The sequence below is a fragment of the Protomyctophum parallelum genome (genome assembly GCF_964188405.1).
Source record: "Protomyctophum parallelum genome assembly, chromosome: 3".
NCBI lineage: Eukaryota > Metazoa > Chordata > Actinopteri > Myctophiformes > Myctophidae > Protomyctophum > Protomyctophum parallelum.
In genome coordinates this window covers 38,022,820-38,041,680 of record NC_139698.1, presented here as the reverse complement: position 1 = coordinate 38,041,680, position 18,861 = coordinate 38,022,820, and the positions used below count along the sequence as shown (strand labels likewise).

General features: G+C 43.4%; 1 protein-coding gene across 2 annotated transcripts in view; it reads left to right on the top strand.

The window, feature by feature from the left end:
* Positions 1-847: 847 nt before the first annotated feature.
* Positions 848-18,861, top strand: part of cdkal1 (CDK5 regulatory subunit associated protein 1-like 1) — a 337,631-nt gene continuing 319,617 nt past the window's right edge. Inside the window, exons 1-3 of one of the 2 annotated variants that reach the window (XM_083760475.1) lie at positions 848-973; positions 6,622-6,785; positions 9,437-9,549. In XM_083760475.1, the coding sequence (XP_083616601.1) occupies positions 6,628-6,785; positions 9,437-9,549 (271 nt within the window). In that variant the 5' untranslated portion in view covers positions 848-973; positions 6,622-6,627. The remainder of the gene's footprint in view (positions 974-6,621; positions 6,786-9,436; positions 9,550-18,861) is intronic. The other variant, XM_083760476.1, reaches the window with a different exon arrangement.

The window sequence follows — 18,861 nt, the reverse complement described above, 5'->3', positions numbered from 1 at the left end:
TTATATTATTTATTAATTTTTTTGTTATAATTTTTAGTTTTCATACTGAAAATGGTAGCATGCTAATGCTAACTTAATGCTAACATGGTAGCATGCTAATGCTAACATGGTAATATGCTAGCATGCTAACATAGCATGCTAACATGATAATGCTAACATGCTAATTAGCATTAGAAAATGGTAGCATTAGCATGCTACCATTTTCAGTATGAAAACTAAAAATAATGACAAAAAAGATATATATATATATCTATAATGGTGATTTTTTTCCTAAAACTTAGACATGTAATGTAGACATAGGCTAACATTTAGATGTGGCGGCCATCTTGAAATAGCACCGCCATATTGGATTCTTGGATGGCTCGGTTAAAAAGGTTAAAGAGGTGACCCAGAGGCATGTTCATGCCAAATTTCACGCTTGTATCGAACAAGCGAACAACCGTTCCAATGATCTGCTATATTGCACGAATTTTGTGTGCGTGTGTACATCTGTAATCCACGTAACCCGAGAACCATTCGCCCCACCGACTTCAAATTCGTTCCACACATCCACAGGGAGTGCAGTGCCCGGTCTCGAGTCGGCCGCACCCATGGTTGTCCAGAACCGCCACAAAAGGCCTTTTTTATTTGGCGGCCATCTTGAAAAATGACCGCCATATTGGATTTTTCGTTGGCTCGGTTAAAAAAGTTAAAGAGGTGACCCAGAGGCATGTTCATGCCAAATTTCATGCTTGTATCACCAAGTGAAAGATCGTTCCTATTATCTGCTGTACTAAGATAAGAGCTCAGAACACAAAACCAACACGTGCTAAGATTGTCCCTTTTTCCTTTCCGTCACTTCGAACAAGTATGGCGTACTGAGAGTCACAACAACTGTGTTTTGGTAGTGTAAACATCAAGTTTAATCCATTTCGGAGACAACTTTACCCCGGAATTATTTATCGACGGGAATAATAATCATATTACAACACAGGTGAGGACTTAATACAGTTTGTCGCATGTCTGCTTGGCCAAAACAGACGCACGTGGGTCTAATAGAAGCCTTGCCACCAGGCTAGCATTGCAGTAGCCAATTAGCTTCAAGTTAGCCCATAAACTAACCACATAATATTCAGTCAGTGAGGCTATATTTCATAATGGGAGGCATACTAATAACATTGTTTGTTGGTAATGTGTGGGAATGTGCACAACAAACGTGCACAACACACATGTGCTCTTCTCGGACGTTACGTGCCTTACATGGTGTCGTAGCCTCTCTCGGAACCCCCTGGGTCAGCCCAATCCGAACCGAACCGGGCTGGGTCTCAAAAATGTCAGAAACTTCAGTACCATTGGGTTCTCACTTGTGGGGCTAGTGGTGTCGTTAGTTGTCATTTTAATTCTTTCCAAGCTAGCCAAAGTATTGTACAACGTTGTCAAGTATACTCAGTTATGCTGCATTTTCTTTGAAATTATGTAATATGGTCTGGTGGTGGTTATTTTATTTATGGACCATAAATACACTGACCATAAATTATGGTCAAGACCAGCCCAGCTCCGTTAAGAAACGTGCATTTTATCCTGGTGTGCACCATGTCGACTCGACATTTGTATTACAATATTCACAGCAATGCGGGCAAATACATACAGACAGTACACGTAATTAACGGTCAATATGATGAATTAATCAACACACAAGCTCGAAGCACCACCAGAGGGCAGAGACCGACGCGACTGTTCCTGCGGATACTCCTATCCTGGACGTTGTGATTAGTCCCTTTTCTAGTCCCGGAAACAGTCAGCAGGCGTTTTGTTTAGCGGGAAGACTTTACTATGAAAACCTGCATTTCATGTCAGTCAGTCCACCACGCCTCATGTCAGTCAACATCTTGGAATGAACTCCAAACATATTTCATATCCCATATGGAAAAAAAAGAACTAAATTTGTATATGTTTTACATGAAACTTGTAGTTAATATATATGACAGTCAAAGCAGATATAAGATCCATAGTATTTTTTTGTAAAGTGAAACTTATATAATTTTGTCATTTACAGGAACTATATATAACAGTCAAAGCACATATAAGAGCCATAGTAAGTTTTTGTGAAGTGAAACCTATATCATTTTGTAACTTATGAACTATATGTGACGGTAAATCCACATACAATATTCTTAGTAAATTAGTATAAATTGAAATATATATGAATTTATAAATAATTACTGCAGTAAATCCACATACAAAATCCTTAGTAATTGTGTGTTGTCAAACTTGTAGAGTTGGGCAAACATCAGTGAAACCAAAATCTGATAGGATATTGTATAGAAACCATACAATACAGGCCATGTATGTCACAGAGACATCCAAATTAAACAAAACCTAATCTTACAATGAAATAACATGAGATGACAAAATAATGAGTATTCCCTTTTACATTTTATGACTCCTACATTATTTAAGATCCCCCCACCCAGTGCCCCCCCAGCCAGTGTCCTCCCCAGCCAGTGACCCCCCAGTGTGACACCCCCCACCCAGTGCCCCCCCAGCCAGTGTCCCCCCAGTGTGATGCCCCCCCCCCCCCCAGCCAGTGTCCTCCCCAGTGTGATGCCCCCCCAGCCAGTGTCCTCCCCAGTGTGATGCCCCCCCCCCCAGCCAGTGTCCTCCCCAGTGTGATGCCCCCCCCAAGCCAGTGTCCTCCCCAGTGTGATGCCCCCCCCAGCCAGTGTCCTCCCCAGTGTGATGCCCCCCCCAGCCAGTGTCCTCCCCAGTGTGATGCCCCCCCCAGCCAGTGTCCTCCCTAGTGTGATGCCCCCCCCCCAGCCAGTGTCCTCCCCAGTGTGATGCCCCCCCCAGCCAGTGTCCTCCCCAGTGTGATGCCCCCCCCAGCCAGTGTCCTCCCTAGTGTGATGCCCCCCCCCCCCAGCCAGTGTCCTCCCCAGTGTGATGCCCCCCCCAGCCAGTGTCCTCCCCAGTGTGATGCCCCCCCCAGCCAGTGTCCTCCCTAGTGTGATGCCCCCCCCCCCAGCCAGTGTCCTCCCCAGTGTGATGCCCCCCCCAGCCAGTGTCCTCCCCAGTGTGATGCCCCCCCCAGCCAGTGTCCTCCCTAGTGTGATGCCCCCCCCCCCAGCCAGTGTCCTCCTCAGTGTGATGCCCCCCCCAGCCAGTGTCCTCCTCAGTGTGATGCCCCCCCCAGCCAGTGTCCTCCCCAGTGTAATGCCCCCCCCCCCCCCCCAGCCAGTGACCTCCCCAGCCAGTGTCCCCCCAGTGTGATTCCCCCCCAGTGCCCCCAGCCAGTGTCCTCCCCAGCCAGTAACCCCCCAGTGTGACACAACCCCCCAGTGCCCCCCCCAGCCAGTGCCCCCCCTGCCAGTGTCACCACCAATGTCCCCCCATGTCCCTCCCAATGCATTTTATTTTATACTGCTATGGTAACTTATAAGAATCTTCTAAAAAAAACAAAAAACATAAAGAGAGCATATCAAACACTTCACATATGTCAGGATGTGTCTGGGTAGCTCAGTCGGTAGAGCTCTCGCCTTAAGACCACAAGTTCGTGGGTTCGATCCTGGGCACTGGCAACTCAGCGTATGAGTAGCACGGCTTGGGTGCGGCAAGTGATGCGGGAAGAATTGGGAGCTGATGGTATAGTAGGTGTGGTGCTCCATCTCAGCAACTATCTCCCAGGGGTCTATAGCGCGTAATGTTTTTTATACCTATCATACACTTCACATATAAAAACTTATATATAGTCATAGATAAAACATATGTTTTTTTATAACTATAAGGTATAATGTATTGGCTGACAATATAACAATGTTATAAAAATCATATAAAAGAAGCATACTTTTCTTGTAAATTAAATGGTTACAAACCATAAAATACATATACATTACATATACATTTTATATATGGAAAGGATATATCTCATATAATTTAAAACTACAAACATTGTATGGAACATGTAAGGAAATTACAGTTTGCCATGTACTTACGTCATAGATCACATACATGTTGTTTACTTGATTCATACATGATTCACTTTATTGTCTTATATGAGGATTGTATGAAAGGGGCCACTTTCAAGAGTTCACATATAAAATCTAGTACGTACTTTACATGACATACATGTAAATGACATACATAAAAAATGTAAATACTTACTATTGGAGGCAACAGGACAGCATATATGTTTCTTCTACTTTTCTTTCCATATGGGATATTCCAATTTTCAGTGCCAAACACACTCCTAAATCGTTAATCACAATCATTTGAGTGACAATGAATCGTCAACTTAAATCTTAAGTCAACATCTTGGAATGAACTCCAAACATCTTTAAAACTGAGCTCCCTGCCATCATTTGGTCAGTTGAAAGGAATGCTCCAAAACATTTTTAACAGCTCCTGTTTCAATTGAGTTTTTATTTGTTTTGATTGATTGGCTGTGCTTAAAGTTCCTTTGTAATTAACCCTGATTTAAAGTGATTTTATAATGTAAGGTGAAGGTGTACTGGCTACTGGTCCTGGATGTATTTTGATTGTGTTGTACCATACAACACAATCAAAATACATCCAGGCTGCACTCTATTATAAACACACTATTCCTGAGTTTAAATAAGGTGGTTATGATGTCAGTCAGTCCGTCACACCTCGTGACACACTCCATATATGGCCGACTCCATATATGAAGATCAGACACTGACTTCATCAAACCCTGGCTAGTCATACATGGAGAAGACTGGATCATCACCTAGATCTGCATATATGGAAGCCGGACAGCATCTCTACGTCTGGCCTCACGGACACCATGTTGATCTGACCTCATCAAACCCTTAGATCTCCATATATGGAGCTGACCTGTTCTGACATTCCAATGTTGATCCTCCTCCACCCGCCCTTCCTCTTTGATGTCTCCCTTTTGACTGATACCTGTCCATTCAAACTCTAGATGGGCCTGCCCTAAAAGTCATTGATTTTAAAAATCTTTTACTTGTTTATAAAGTTACCTTACCTACATGACTGCCTGCCTAATGGCCTAATATGTCCCAAACCGCCCCCTAAGGTCTTCCACTGCTGGCCTGCTCGCTCTGCCTAAAAAATGGCAACTACAAAATACGGTGAAGCAGCTTTTTGCTTCTACGGGCCGATAGCATGGAACAAACTCTCACTGTACCTTCGACAGGCAGCCTCTGTAGACATTTTTAAAGCACAGCTCAAGACCCACTTCTACACTCTTGCTTTTAATTGATCTTTTAAACTTTTTGTTATTCATGTCCTCACTCTATTGCATTACTGCTATTATTTTTAATGTTTTATGCCGTGCTTTTCTTTTCTTTCTTTCTCCATTGCTCTGTAAAGCACTTTGAGCTGCATTTCATGTCATGAAAGGTGCTATACAAATAAAGTTTTATTATTATTATTATTTATTATTATTATTATTATTAGCACGGCTGTCTCAACGGCCGTACCTGGGCCACCTGCTTCGAATGGTATCAACCGATAATTCCCAGTAGGTTACTTATCAAACCGATCTTATCGACATACTGCATGTAGTCTGGAAGCCTACTGGCTGCGATTGGCATTGATAAAACGAAAACGACGACAGCGCTGCTACGTGCTTGCAGTTATGTTTAGGTGAGGAGGGTATGATCAGGCTTGTCGTTTCTCAGTAGGCAGTAAACCTAAACGACCGGATTAAGGTTGGCGAACAATGCGAACATGCGTTAAGGTTGAGACTGCGCTGCTACATGCTTGCGGTTATTTTTAGGTGAGGGTATGAGGAGGCTTGTCGTTTTCAGTAGGCTCCCAGCATGTGCAGTAGACCGATAAGATCAGCTTCATAAGTAACCTACTGGGAATTATCAGTTGATTTTCACTCAAACGTTTTATCAATGCCAATCGCAGCCAGTAGGCTCCCAGACTATATGCAGTAGGTCGATAAGATCGGCTTGATAAGTAACCTACTGGGAATTATCGGTTGATTTTCACTCGAATCCGCTGCCTGGGCCCTAACTAGGCTGTCCCAAGGCCCCGCCTGGCCCAAGGCCCCGCCTGGCCCAAGGCCCCGCCTGGCCTTACTAATTAGCACAGATTTTTCACCCTACCCGGCCCAAACGGTGATAAAAAAGGTCCATATATGGGCATTCCCAGACCTGTTGTTTCAGCGCGAAATGATTATGGCAATTTGGCAAAACTTAACTTAAATTTATGAAAAACAATATTTTGTATATCTTTTTAATAGGAAACAAATAATTAAGAATGACCCATGACCCATCAAAATGGGTCCCGTCCCGACCCAGTGTTTGGGAAACACTGTCATTTCTCTAGATTCTAGAGAAAAATCAGACCAGTCTGAAGCGAGTGGTGCAACAGCACCCCCTATTGGTACTACTAAACATCGGGACATAGTCACATACCGGTAGGTTAGGACATAGGTTGGGACATGGGGACAAAGCTGTTCCTTGGAGTGGTTGCACCACTCAAAAACGACTGTATATTTTGTTCACCCTTGTCTGTGTTATAGTTGTGGTGTGGACTCTGCCATCCACTTGAGTTGGAACACATTTTAAAACTATCTTTATAGTTACAGTGCTTGGTGTGAACGGCCGTTAACTCCCAACTCTTTGTTTCTCTGTGTCTTGACAGATCATCATGCCATCAGCCTGTGACTCTCTGATTGAGGACATTGAGGACATGGTGTCTGCCAGTGACCCCACGCCTCAGGAGAGACAGTCTGCTAAGAAAAGTGTGGTACCCCGGGTCAGGAAGAGAAAAGAACAGCAGATGAATGAGGAATTACGAACTGACAGGTATTAAGCTACTGCTACAGCTCCTTGTTAGTTACGTTTTATCAGGAAGCATGCGTGCTATCAAATATTTGCAGGAAGCACATGAGATCCCAGAACACCATCAAAACCACAAAGTCAAGTACCGTTTAGTCTTCTGCAGTTTATTAATAGATTTATTAATATGATATCTTGGCGAGTTTTAATTATGCGACCTGGTGCATCACATGTTAGGTCGCCTTAACTGTCACGTGTGTATGCTCTAAACCTGGATCTTTTCCTGCTGAGGTGGGCTGGATTGTTTTGAGTTCATATTACAGAGCAGGCTATTCAGGCTATGGGATGTAAAGTCAACCACAGTTGTCTCTCTAGGTTATATAGGATTGTGGTGATTGTAAAAGTAAAAAACGTACATGATTGCGACATTGCTGGGGACTATCCTGTTTATTATGACCATGGATATTCTCTAAAACTGAGAAAACCATAATTTTCATTTTAGCTGGTCTATAACAGTGAATATTATCTCTTATCTCTGGTAGCTTTTGTTGATTGAACTCGGTTGCTCAAGTCCACGGGTATCATTCACAAAACCTTTCTTAATTGGTTTGACGTAAATACCTACAAAAAACAAGAAATAGTCATATTTGTCAGGTGAAAGAAGCGCTGTTTCCGTTGTGTTCTCCCCCCCATATTAGTCTTTTTCTTTTGACTTTTTCTGCCTTTTATTGATCGGTTGAAAGTAGACTGACAGGAAATGGGGAGTGCAACAAACCATGTACAAGGGACTAAATTATTTTCGCTCCTATGCCACCAAAATGTGGAACGCCCTACCAACAGTCATTAAGACATGTGAATCCCTTGACTACTTCAAAACCCCTCTCAAAGGGCACCTACGGATGGCTGCAATTCGAAACTGGCCTCTGTAAAATCTGAATTGTGTTTGTTTCTGACGTTCTGTGCGTGGTTCAATGACTGTGTTTTGTTGTGGCTTTGCATTGGCTGCACTACGCTGGTTCAGCCGCTTTTTGGTTTGAAGTTATATCGAGTTCTAGTTATATCGATACTCTTCCTCTCCCGTCACCCCGTGAGTGTGACTGTGATCATGCTTCTCTGCTCCGTTGCTCTGCACTGTCTGTGTGGCTGCCAGGGATATTTGCCTCTCCTCTTCCCATTGGCTAGAGGGCAGCTTTGCCGTTGCTTGGTGTCCCATTGGCCAGAGGAGCCAATCAGGTTAGGCCGTCAGTATGACTAGGGCTAGAACAGGTTGTCTAGTTTTCATGAGTCGGGTGGTTTCACCTGACAAAAAACAGTGTGGGGTTCATGAAACTCATGCCCACAATTTTGTGCGTGCTGCAGGTGTACTGGATTATGAATGCCAGTTGTTACTATTTTGGATGCACCTGCCTTTTCATGTTGATTTAGGGCACAGTCACACCAGGATGCGAATATAACGAATCCTGCGCATTGTCGGAAAGTGTGCTTCGTTTTGGCAGGTGTGAAGGTTCATTCGAATTCTGGTGCAGATTTTAATTCACCAAAAAACGGGGGTTTCGCTTCGCTTCAAAGCACACCAGAGGGCGGATTACTGCAGGTGTGAATGCAATCGCATTAAATATAGGGGATGAACCAAATAATGTGCCATTGTGGGATGAAGAAGTTGGTATTTGGAGAAGGCATTATTCCTTCTGAGGAAGGAGAAGGCATTATTACGCAGTGTAAAGATGTCCCATGGACTGACGTGGTTTAATGAAGAGATAGAAGCCCTTATTATGGCCAGATGATCATACAGCAAATACTGAAGGTTACACACAAACAATACACTGCAGTGTACAGGGATATTTAGAAAGAGAATGGAGGTGATTGGGTCAACGATTGTCTATATATGAAGATGCATGAACTTCATTAGAGCCACTAAAGGTGCAATGGACTACAAATCTTACAAATGGTCTCCTAAGTAAGTAGGCATGGTTTACTCCTCCCTGACCTCCCCACCACCCTCCCTCTCCCCTCTCCCAAGCTGACAACAACACTGACAACGTCATGTGGATGAGCATTGAGAGCATTATATGGCAAATGTCATGATTCCCATTTCTCAAATCAGCCCCCATCAACCAAGAGTCTAAGACAGTTAAATTATATTATTAAGCATTGGAACATCTTTTATTTCACTTTTAATATGTCCATTCATTTCACGTTATCCTATGTGTCGTCTGTCAAATTGCAGATGGACAGAGAGACTCTTCCGGACTCTTCTCAAATTTCGCAAGAGTTTGTTGCTGGGATAAAGAAAGGTTGATAACAAAGTAGATTTTCTCCTGATTTGTCTCGCTAAAAGAAGCCATTTTAGTATGAATATCTTGGAAATATTGTGTGCCTTGTGATGATTGGGTCCAGTATTTAGTTCAGTGGCCATGGAGTTAAGGAATGGTTCATAAGCTGTGTTCACGTTCATTCTCCCATTGGAAATGAATAGACTCCAGCCTGCTTCCCGTCTCCTAAAAAGGTGTGCCCACGTCACGCAGATCTGGGAAGTCCATTTGCTCACGTTGCTATAATGCCTCTATTCTGTGTGTGTGTGAGAGAGACACACAATAGGCTGTTAATCTTTCCATGGTATTACATACGTTCTATTAGTAATATTAATTTTAGTAGCTAATGAAACAATTTCATTACAGTGTGCTTCCTGGCACTCAGAAGATCTGGGTGAAAACATGGGGCTGCAGTCACAACAACTCGGATGGAGAATACATGGCTGGACAACTGGCTGCCAGTGGTTACAAGATGACTGGTAAGTGCATAGACGGGACAAATGCATGGGTGAATGGATCATTGGATGTAATGGGTGGATGGATGAGTGGGCAACGACTCAGATGGAGAATTTATGCACCCACAATTAAATATGAGTTGGAGAGATGACAGACAGAAGCTGGATGAATGGAAGGATGGATAAATGTATTGTAAATATATTTTTTACAATGAAGGCTGTAATATGATTTTGGACTGGGCGGGTGGAAGGGGATTCAAATACATATTTGATTATTATATTTATTATAGATAGATGATGGCTGGGAAGTGGGGAGTTAATTTCAGTTTGTATTGTAGCTGGAGAACTTGATTCCAATGTCAGTGGATAGTGGATACACAACCGATTTAATACATTGAGATATATGGATGGATGGATGGATGGAATATGAGTGAATGATTCACCTGGTGAAATTGTAGAACTCGCATGTTGATCTGATATTTTCATTGCAAGACACAGGTGTCCAAATAAGTATAAATGAGGCTTAATAGTAGTATTATCTTCAATCTCAGTTGAATGCATGGTAATATTATTTTATGAACACAAGGGGGCAGCCTTGCTGTATCAATGAACTATGTAATCCTACTTTCAATTTGAGTGGACTGTCTGACTGTTTTAGTAGAAAGTCAGAGAGATTACACTTTTAAGATGAGTTCTTTAATGCTGTCACTACTCGGTCTCAAATGCTGGCTAATTCATCAATTAGCCAACATTGTATAACAGGGCCTCAAAATGAGGTTCTCAGTGCTCACAGAGTATTCACTACTCAGTTCTAAGCAGTTTGCTGGGAAGAATCTGTCAATCATTTAGCCAGATTTGATATGTAACAGTATGGTAATCACAGTTGTTTGTATTTTAGCTGTTGTGTTTTTACTGGTAATTAGAGTTACTGTTGGCTTTTTTTGAGCATGCAAAGAAGTGAAAAAATGGTACTGTTGTGAATTTGTTCAATAGGCAGGTTAGTAGTAGGTTAGTAGGGTGAATGTTTTCAGAAGGCTGCTGTAAGCATTTTCAGCCTGAAAACTGCAGCATGGTGTAACTTACAACTCAGTGTGCACGTTGTCATTCTTCTTCATATAATGGCATTGCAGTCATGCTTTACTCTGGCAGCGACCCAAGTTTCATTTTCTTTACTATATTTTTGGGGCTTTTTCTGTCATTGATAGATGTGTACAGCAGAAATTGTGTGTGTGTGTGTGTGTGGGGGGGGGGGGGGGGGGGGAAGACATGCGCAGCAAAGGTCGTCGGGATCGGGGCTCGAACCTGTAACACACTGTCAGGCTGGATTAACAGCCTAGGTGCCCAGATGGCTACGCCAGCTGTCCGGGCCAAGTTTCAGGCATTTTTTTATTCATTCCAATACAATGAATTAATCAATTAATTTGTAACTGACCCCGCTAACGAGAGAGAGACAGAGTGTGTGTGTGTGTGTGTGTGGTATATCATGAGGTTACTAAGTAAGCACGTGTCCATCACATAATTTGGTTCAATGACATTAGCCTACAACACCTTGAGTAGTGTCAACAGTAAATCCCCACATCCCTGAACCTTAGACAAATATTGTCTCTTAATGCCAACCGTGCTCAATAAAACCCACAAATACTCTTCCACTATATCCATGGAGAATTAGGTGTGTGTGCATGGGTTCTCTGTGTTCCCATACATTGCCTTGACTTACAGTTTTGGAGGGAATCTGCATGTCATTTGCATGCTGTCCACTTTGTCCAGACATATTATGACCTAGGTTACCAGAGTTGTTTCACGACAGTTGGAGAAACTGAGTGAGTGATATTCTAAGTTTCTGTAAGAAAGAGAGACATACGATGCAGGTTTGTTGAGTGCCCCAAATAACCTACAGACATCCTGTGTATGGAAGCCAAATTGATTCTGTGTATATATTTGTATGGGGATATATTATAGGTACATGCACAAAGAATTTGTCTCATGAACTGTCCCCATCTTTTGTGTGTGTGGTGTGTGGTGTGTGTGTGTGTGTTCATTTGCATGTTTGAAGTATTTGATTAATGTCCTTGTGCAGCTGCGGAGACCCCTTAGTGAGAGGACCGCCTGAGGGGTTAATATTCCCTCTGTTTCACACATCCATGTGAACACACACACACACACACACACACACACACACACACACACACACACACACACACACACACACACACACACACACACACACACACACACACACACACACACACACACACACACACACACACACACACACACAGGCTAAGTCGAAATGCATTTCTCTCTTGTCCCAAAGAACAATTCTGGTCATCCCAGATGTATTTGTTTTGTCGTCCTAGAAACGTTGGCACACATTAGTTTAGAGCCCTGATCTCTTTATCTTTCACAATTCACACCTTACTCATTTAATGTTTGTTTTGTCTCAATGTTTATTTTACATCATGTTGTAAGATAAGAGCCCCCCTCACTTCACACGGGTGTGATTTTTCTTTTTATCCTCTACCTCCCTCGAGCTCTTTCCAGACGTTACCTGTCTGCCTGCTTTCCCGCCTCTGCTTCTCCCCTCGGCTCATGTTGTCCAATCTCTCTTCCCTTCTCTCTCTTTCTTCTCTCTTCAACTCATTGTCTGTCTGTCTGTCTGTCTGTCTGTCTGTCTGTCTGTCTGTCTGTCTGTCTGTCTGTCTGTGTCTGTGTCTGTGTCTGTGTCTGTCTGTCTGAAAATGGTACAGGGTTTTTTTCCGACATACTATTGGTCGGACTGTCATTAGACCGACAACCTACCTCAAACCCTAACCTAACCATAAGCACAAGGATGGGAGCAGTGATTGTTCGACCGCATGTCGGACCTTTGGTGCGTCTGCGTCTGCATACCAATGGAAAATTTCGAATAGATTTTTGTAATTTTGCTTTACATTTGCATGAATGCGGTTGCATTTTCCTTGTTGGTTCTTGCCCTGTGTGTGTGTGTGTGTGTGTGTGTGTGTGTGTCTTGTGTGTGCGTGTACTTACCTTGTTAATGCAAGGATTAGTTTCTCGTCCTTTGACCGACACAGTTCTGATGTCTTTCTTTCTACAGTCTCCCAGCTGTAGAGGGGTGTGTGGGTGTGTGCGCACCTGATTAAACTCCATTTGTGAGGTCCAGATGTCCTCACAAGTACAATTATAATAAAATTACATGTTTACAAGGATAACCTTTTCTTACTAACTAGGCTTAGGCTAAAGTTAGGGTTCTTAGGCTCTCTTGTAAGGAATGTTCTTTGTTTGTATCCTACAGGTTTCAACATAACTCAGGACCCATCCTCTGTTCTTAACCTCCCGATTATTATGGTCTCAGAACCACTAAGTAGCTGAAAGATGTCTAAAGCACAGGATTATTTGCATCTCTCTCATGTCTTTTTTTTATCTTTCTTCTGCCTTCGTCTCTTCGTCGCCTCTCCGCATGCCTTGTTTTTCTCTCTCAAGTTGTGCAAAACATCAGTGTCTCCTGGCTAAAGCTAAAGGATTTAGTTTTGTTCTTCCTTTGTCTCCCCCCTTTTTATCTGTAACTGTCCATCTGCCCATGTTTATGTTTATCTGTGTGTCCCTGTTCTCCATCCCTCCCACTCTCACCTCTCCCTTCTCATTTGTCCTCCATTTCTGTCTCTCTCGTCTCTACCCTCACTTTTTCAACCCCATTATATGCATGTGTTGTGTGCTGTCTCTGTGTGTGTACGTAGTCGTATACACACATGAATGCTTTCATGTGTGTTTGCCGTGCGTCCTCATTCACTGTATTTTTCTCTAGTGAGATTGCTGGTAGGAGAGATTGCCTGCCACGGCCGAATCACGGAAGATTATTGTTAAAGCCTGGAATTGTCTGGCATGGCTTGGAATGTAATGGAACAGGGGAATCGGGGTAGATTGTTGCTAGAATGGTGTCGAACGGAATGGAATTGTCTAAAATGGTATGACATAATTTGGAATTGAACAGGGGTGGAGTGGAAAAATTAAAATTACATGGATTCTGAATCAAAGTCCAATTTAGGACTGACCTGGTCCATCTTCTATTCCTCCATGCTTTCCTCTCATCAGGGAGGGAGTGGGGGAGAGAGGGAGAAATCTTGTTATGGCTAAGGTCAAGAAGTGAGTTAGTGTCCATGCAGCCAAGTGGCTTTTTGCTGTGCTTTTGAATTGGCTGTGTGACCAGCTGTCTGTCTGATTGGTTGACTGATCTACTAACTGCCTGACCAGATGACTGACCTCTTTCAAATGTCTGTTCATATTCCACTGAAAGAGTTTTGACAAAGACATATTTCTGTCCTTGCCTGTTATGCTCTCAAAACATGACATCACCCTCTCTCTCTCTCTCCTCACCCAAGTGCTCCCCTCCAACTGTGCTCTCTCCCTCTCCCACCTTCCCTTCCTCACTTCAACACTTTACTTTCTTAAACCATGACATCACCCATTGAGTAGTAGTAGAAATTCCCATTGAGGCCTCTAGGTGTCAGTGTTGGCCCACACAACCAGGCCTTTGTTTAATTTGCCTCAAAAGAACTTGGTCAGGAGCTATTCACAAAAATCAGAATGATGTCATGCTTGACAAGTGGAAATGTGCACTCGGAGAGCATCGATTTTAGAATGCTTGATAATTTATTAGACACATGATGCTATTGACCTTTCATATAGAGGAGTCATGTCTTTGTTCCCAGGGCAAGGTCACTCTTAATATTTTAAATTAATGTCATAATATAGGAAAGCTTAATTCGATGGTCAATTTATCAGTTTAGTGATTCTGTGTCATGTTCTTGACCAGGGATTCCCGTTCCAGCACAACACAATGTTAAAACCGTCAACGACACAATTGTCAGACTTCAAATCAGCTAACTTTGTTCATACAGTATTATTTACATTGATTATCCTTTACTGACTGGCAGGATTTCATGGATGCTTGCAAGTTTTAATAATTCAGTTCACTCGGCATCACCACTCCCTCAGTCACTTGAAACCAAGTTTCCATATTCCTTGATAACCCTGGCTCCCTTAAATGTGCAGTGCATTTCTCTTGTCCTGATCACATTTATGATGCAGTTGCCTAACTTCAACCCTTAGTACCTGATTGCCTGTTGCAATATCTCCATCAAAACAACCCCATTGTACCTGACTGCTCCTTGGATGCTATACTTCTGTTTGTCCAAAGGTGGCACTGTTTACCCATGAGTATGTCTGTGTGACTGTGTGTGTGTGTGTGTGCGCGCCGGTCTACCGGAGCATCTGAATTGAATTTTGGAAAAGGAGGCACATGCCAAATAGTGACTTCATAGAGAGCTGTGCAGAGCTGTGCGCGCTTACATGCATCCTCTCTGTCTCTCTCTCATCACAAGCCACCAACTGATGTACTGGATGTTTTTGCCTGCTGTCTCCCCCTGCTCACCTTCTCTCTGTCCTCCGCACGCATGCACGCACACTTCAGTTATTTTACATAACGGTTAGGCAAAATGACTCCATGCAACACATTATCAGCCAAATAATGGAGTTCCTGGATTGGATTTAGGCAGTTGGAAATGCAGCATTAAAAAATAAGGGTGTATGTTGTTTTGTAATGTATTAAAGGTATTAATTGCAGCTGTTGCATTTGGATGGGAAAAGTAGAATTGTCCAATATAAATTGGGCTGCATTCAGAAGAAGTGAAGTGAATCTCTTGAGTGAAAACTTTTGGTTGCTTATAGAATATAGATGACTGACGCACGTACGCACGCACGCACGCACGCACGCACGCACGCACGCACGCACGCACTGCTAGAAGTCTTAACAGCTGTTACTTTGGAGCTGGAAATGCACAGGGGAGTGGAGTTGAGCCAGATGTGGTGTGTTTATAATCAAAATGCATTGTGGTAGGTACTAGACCCCCCTGTAAAGAAATGTTCTTATGCAAAATAGGTTGCATAAGTTAAGCACGGCAGATTGCCGACTGTATTGAAGGTGATTCAATTACAATAAGAGACATTTGTGCAAAATTGGTTTCCTTTCCTACATTTCATTTGAATGAATCGCACAGGACATTTGTCATAGTTTGAGTTGGGAACTTTGCACAGTGTAGTGCTGAACTACTCTGTAATCTGATTCATCTCACACTGTCGGTGTGGTAAGCCATGCCGCTACATGGAGTGAGAATGTATTACATCACTGTGTGGAGTACTCTGTCTGTGTGAGAGCAAGTACGTACCTTGCATACACGCCGTCTCATTCATAAAACGCGAAGCGCAGGGCATGTGTGATTGGCCGCCTGTCTGCTACGCGACATTAAACGCCGCAATGTGACAGCCAATGAAAACTCACAATGCTTTCTCCTCGACTCCACCTCACACTCTCTCTCTCTCTATCTCTCACACACATCGCACGCACACACGCAAGCACGCAATTACAGTCAGTGCATTTACATTTGCTTTTATCTCATATACACTTACAGATGTGGTGGAAGTCGATGTTGTGTGAAGGAATGTTATGAGAGCGAGAGTTTACTTTTACGGCAGCACTCATTCTGCAATCATTGTCGTAATGTGTGATCTGTATGCATGTGCATTGTGTACTCCCCTTCCACTATTTCATAAGTGTGTGTCTGTGTGGTTGTGTCTGAACTCTCACTTTGACTGTATGTCAGGGTAGTGGGGGGCAGACATATACTGTAGATGAAATAAATGTACCGTACACCAAGTACTGTCAGTCAAGGAGCGAAGGTGAAAACTGGGGGAGAGGAGAGGGCTACAGCTCGCAGACTTATGAGGCCAGGTACGCTAGGTGTGGGTAGAGAAGGGTAAAGGCGAGAGAGCGAGGGCAGGAGCACGGAGATGGGGCTAAAACAAATGATGCGATGCAGCGAGTGAGGAAGGACGGCACAGGGAGAGAGGGTTAAAGCAGACTGTGATGCTGCAAGTGAGGGAGTCTGGGGAGAGAGGGGTAAAGCAGACTGATGCATTTCGGTTTCCAGAGTCTGGAGCACAGCGCAGAGAAGAGGCAGGAATGACTACAGTGCAAGAGGATGCCATGCACCAACTCCTTATAGTGGTGCTACGGCAGAATAATCTAGAAGGTCTTGTCCCTTGAAGACTACATTTTAGGAATGTAGTCTGGGAAGTTGTATGAATGGTGGACGGTGAGAGACTGTGCCAAAATGGACAGATGGGAAGCACGGGAAGAGAATGCTAAATTAAGTTATCGTAGAGAGATATGTATGAGTTGGTGTATTTAAGAAAAAATGAATATTAATGATTCGTCCATGACTCATGAAGAAAAGCTGAATGGTTAAACTGGATGGTTAAATATACAAGATGTTAAAAGTGTAATAAATGTTTTTAAGACTAAACTAAACTTATTGAAGGGGGGGGGGGGGCTTCAGAATGTAACACAGCAGTACTGGATTCACAATTATTTGTTACTAAAGAGAAGAGGGGCACAGAGAGATATTTGTGTGTGTGCGGTTATGTTTAGGCATTAAGTTTAGTGTTAGCTTTAGGATTAGGGATTTAAGTATAATGGTTAGGGTTAGTTCAGACTTTTCGGGTTAGTTCGGACTTTTATTAAAAGTCCCCGATCGACTAGGTCCAGGACAACATTGAATGAGCGATCTAACTATAAATGCTACAAGTCTCTGTATGTATGTATGCATGTTAAGTATGTGACGGTTTGAAAATTACAAAACCGGGACGATATTCAATAAAATACCGACCGAAACGGTAAAACTGACTTTGGCCACTGGAGGGCGCACTTGAGTCATTTTCGTTTTTTCCATAGAGGTGTAAAGACCATAATTTGGACAACAAAGTGACAGATTTAACACATTTGTCTTTATTTCTCAATGCTCACACAAATGGAAACAAGCCATAGTGTTTTCTTGCCTACTTGGGATCAATTCTTTAAGCATTGTATTTGTATTAAACAATTAAACAATTAACGCATCATGATCTGCATGCATCTGCACCAGTCCAGCTATATAGGGTCCATGAGCCTGAGTCCAAAACATATCGCTGTCGTGTCCAGTGTCCAGTCCAACTGTTTAAAGCCACTGGCTGCTTGACTTTTCGCTGACGAGAAAACCCTCTCAGTCCCTGTCGCAGGGTAAACAAAACGTCATATAGCACATGGCTAATTGTACCCGTGCCAGGGAGGAGGACGACGAGGAGGAGGAGGAGGCGGCGCGGCTGTAACTTTCTCCAGGCCAATAATGGATTTAATCATTCCAAATAGGTCTCTCCATTCATTGCTACGGTCGACATGCTCGTCTCGCTGTCTGTTTAGTTTTGACTAACGCAAAGCTACTGCTGCGCTGTGCAGAAGAGCAATTGAAGTTACCTCAGTTTAAGACTCACAGATTTGCGACATTGAGGGGGCAGAAAACTGAGCGCTCGAGCACTGTTCATGCAGCCTGGAGTTAAGAGGAGTGGGACTAGCTTGAGTTTAAGAGTTGAGATTGTAGTTGAGATTGTAGAGCTTGTAGATCTGTCTGTTTTTGCAGCGCCGGTGTCAGGGTGTTGTGTTAGCTTAGCAGCTAAGCCTTAGCTTCTTGCAATGCTACTGTATAGCATTCTCACTGTGCGGTCTCACGGTGTGCGAACTGTGGGCTGCTGCTTGGGGAGGAGAGGGGTTTCTACAGGCGGCTGCTATGACCAAATTGATTGTGTGCAACATGACAACTGTTTTAAAGTATTGTACAGTGACTATTGAAACTTTATTGTAAACAAACAACACTGCGTGGTCCACCCAGCTCCACCCCCCTGCCCCCATTCACTTGAAACTTGACACCTGGTGTGTGTGCTGGGCTCCTGGCCGCTCTGCAGGCTACAGCAGGCAGCCAGCAGTGAGCCTGAGCACCGCGGCGGGCGTTGCGACCGCTTCCGTCGGCAAACATAAAAATACGGTTCGGTCGGTTTAAATAAATTAATCCGGTTTACTAGATGAAACCAGATCGTACCGGTTGAACCGAAAACCGTCACATCCTTTATGTATGATTGTATGTATGTACGTACGTAATCAACGTAACTCGAGAACCATTTGCCGCACTGACTTCAAATTCGTCACACGCGTTCCACACCCCCACAGGGAGTGCAGTGCCCGTTGTTGAGTCGGTCGGACCCACGGTTGTCCAGAACTGCTACAAAAGGCCTCTGCCCGGACACTGGACAGGGCCCATGCCCAGTGTCCATATATAGAGCTGGACTGTTCTGACATCATTCTGACGTCTGCATAGACTCCATATTTGGGCATGCCTGACAAAGAACTCCATATATGGGCATAAATGGGACACAGACATAATATCTGGATCATGCATTTCCAACTTGCATCGT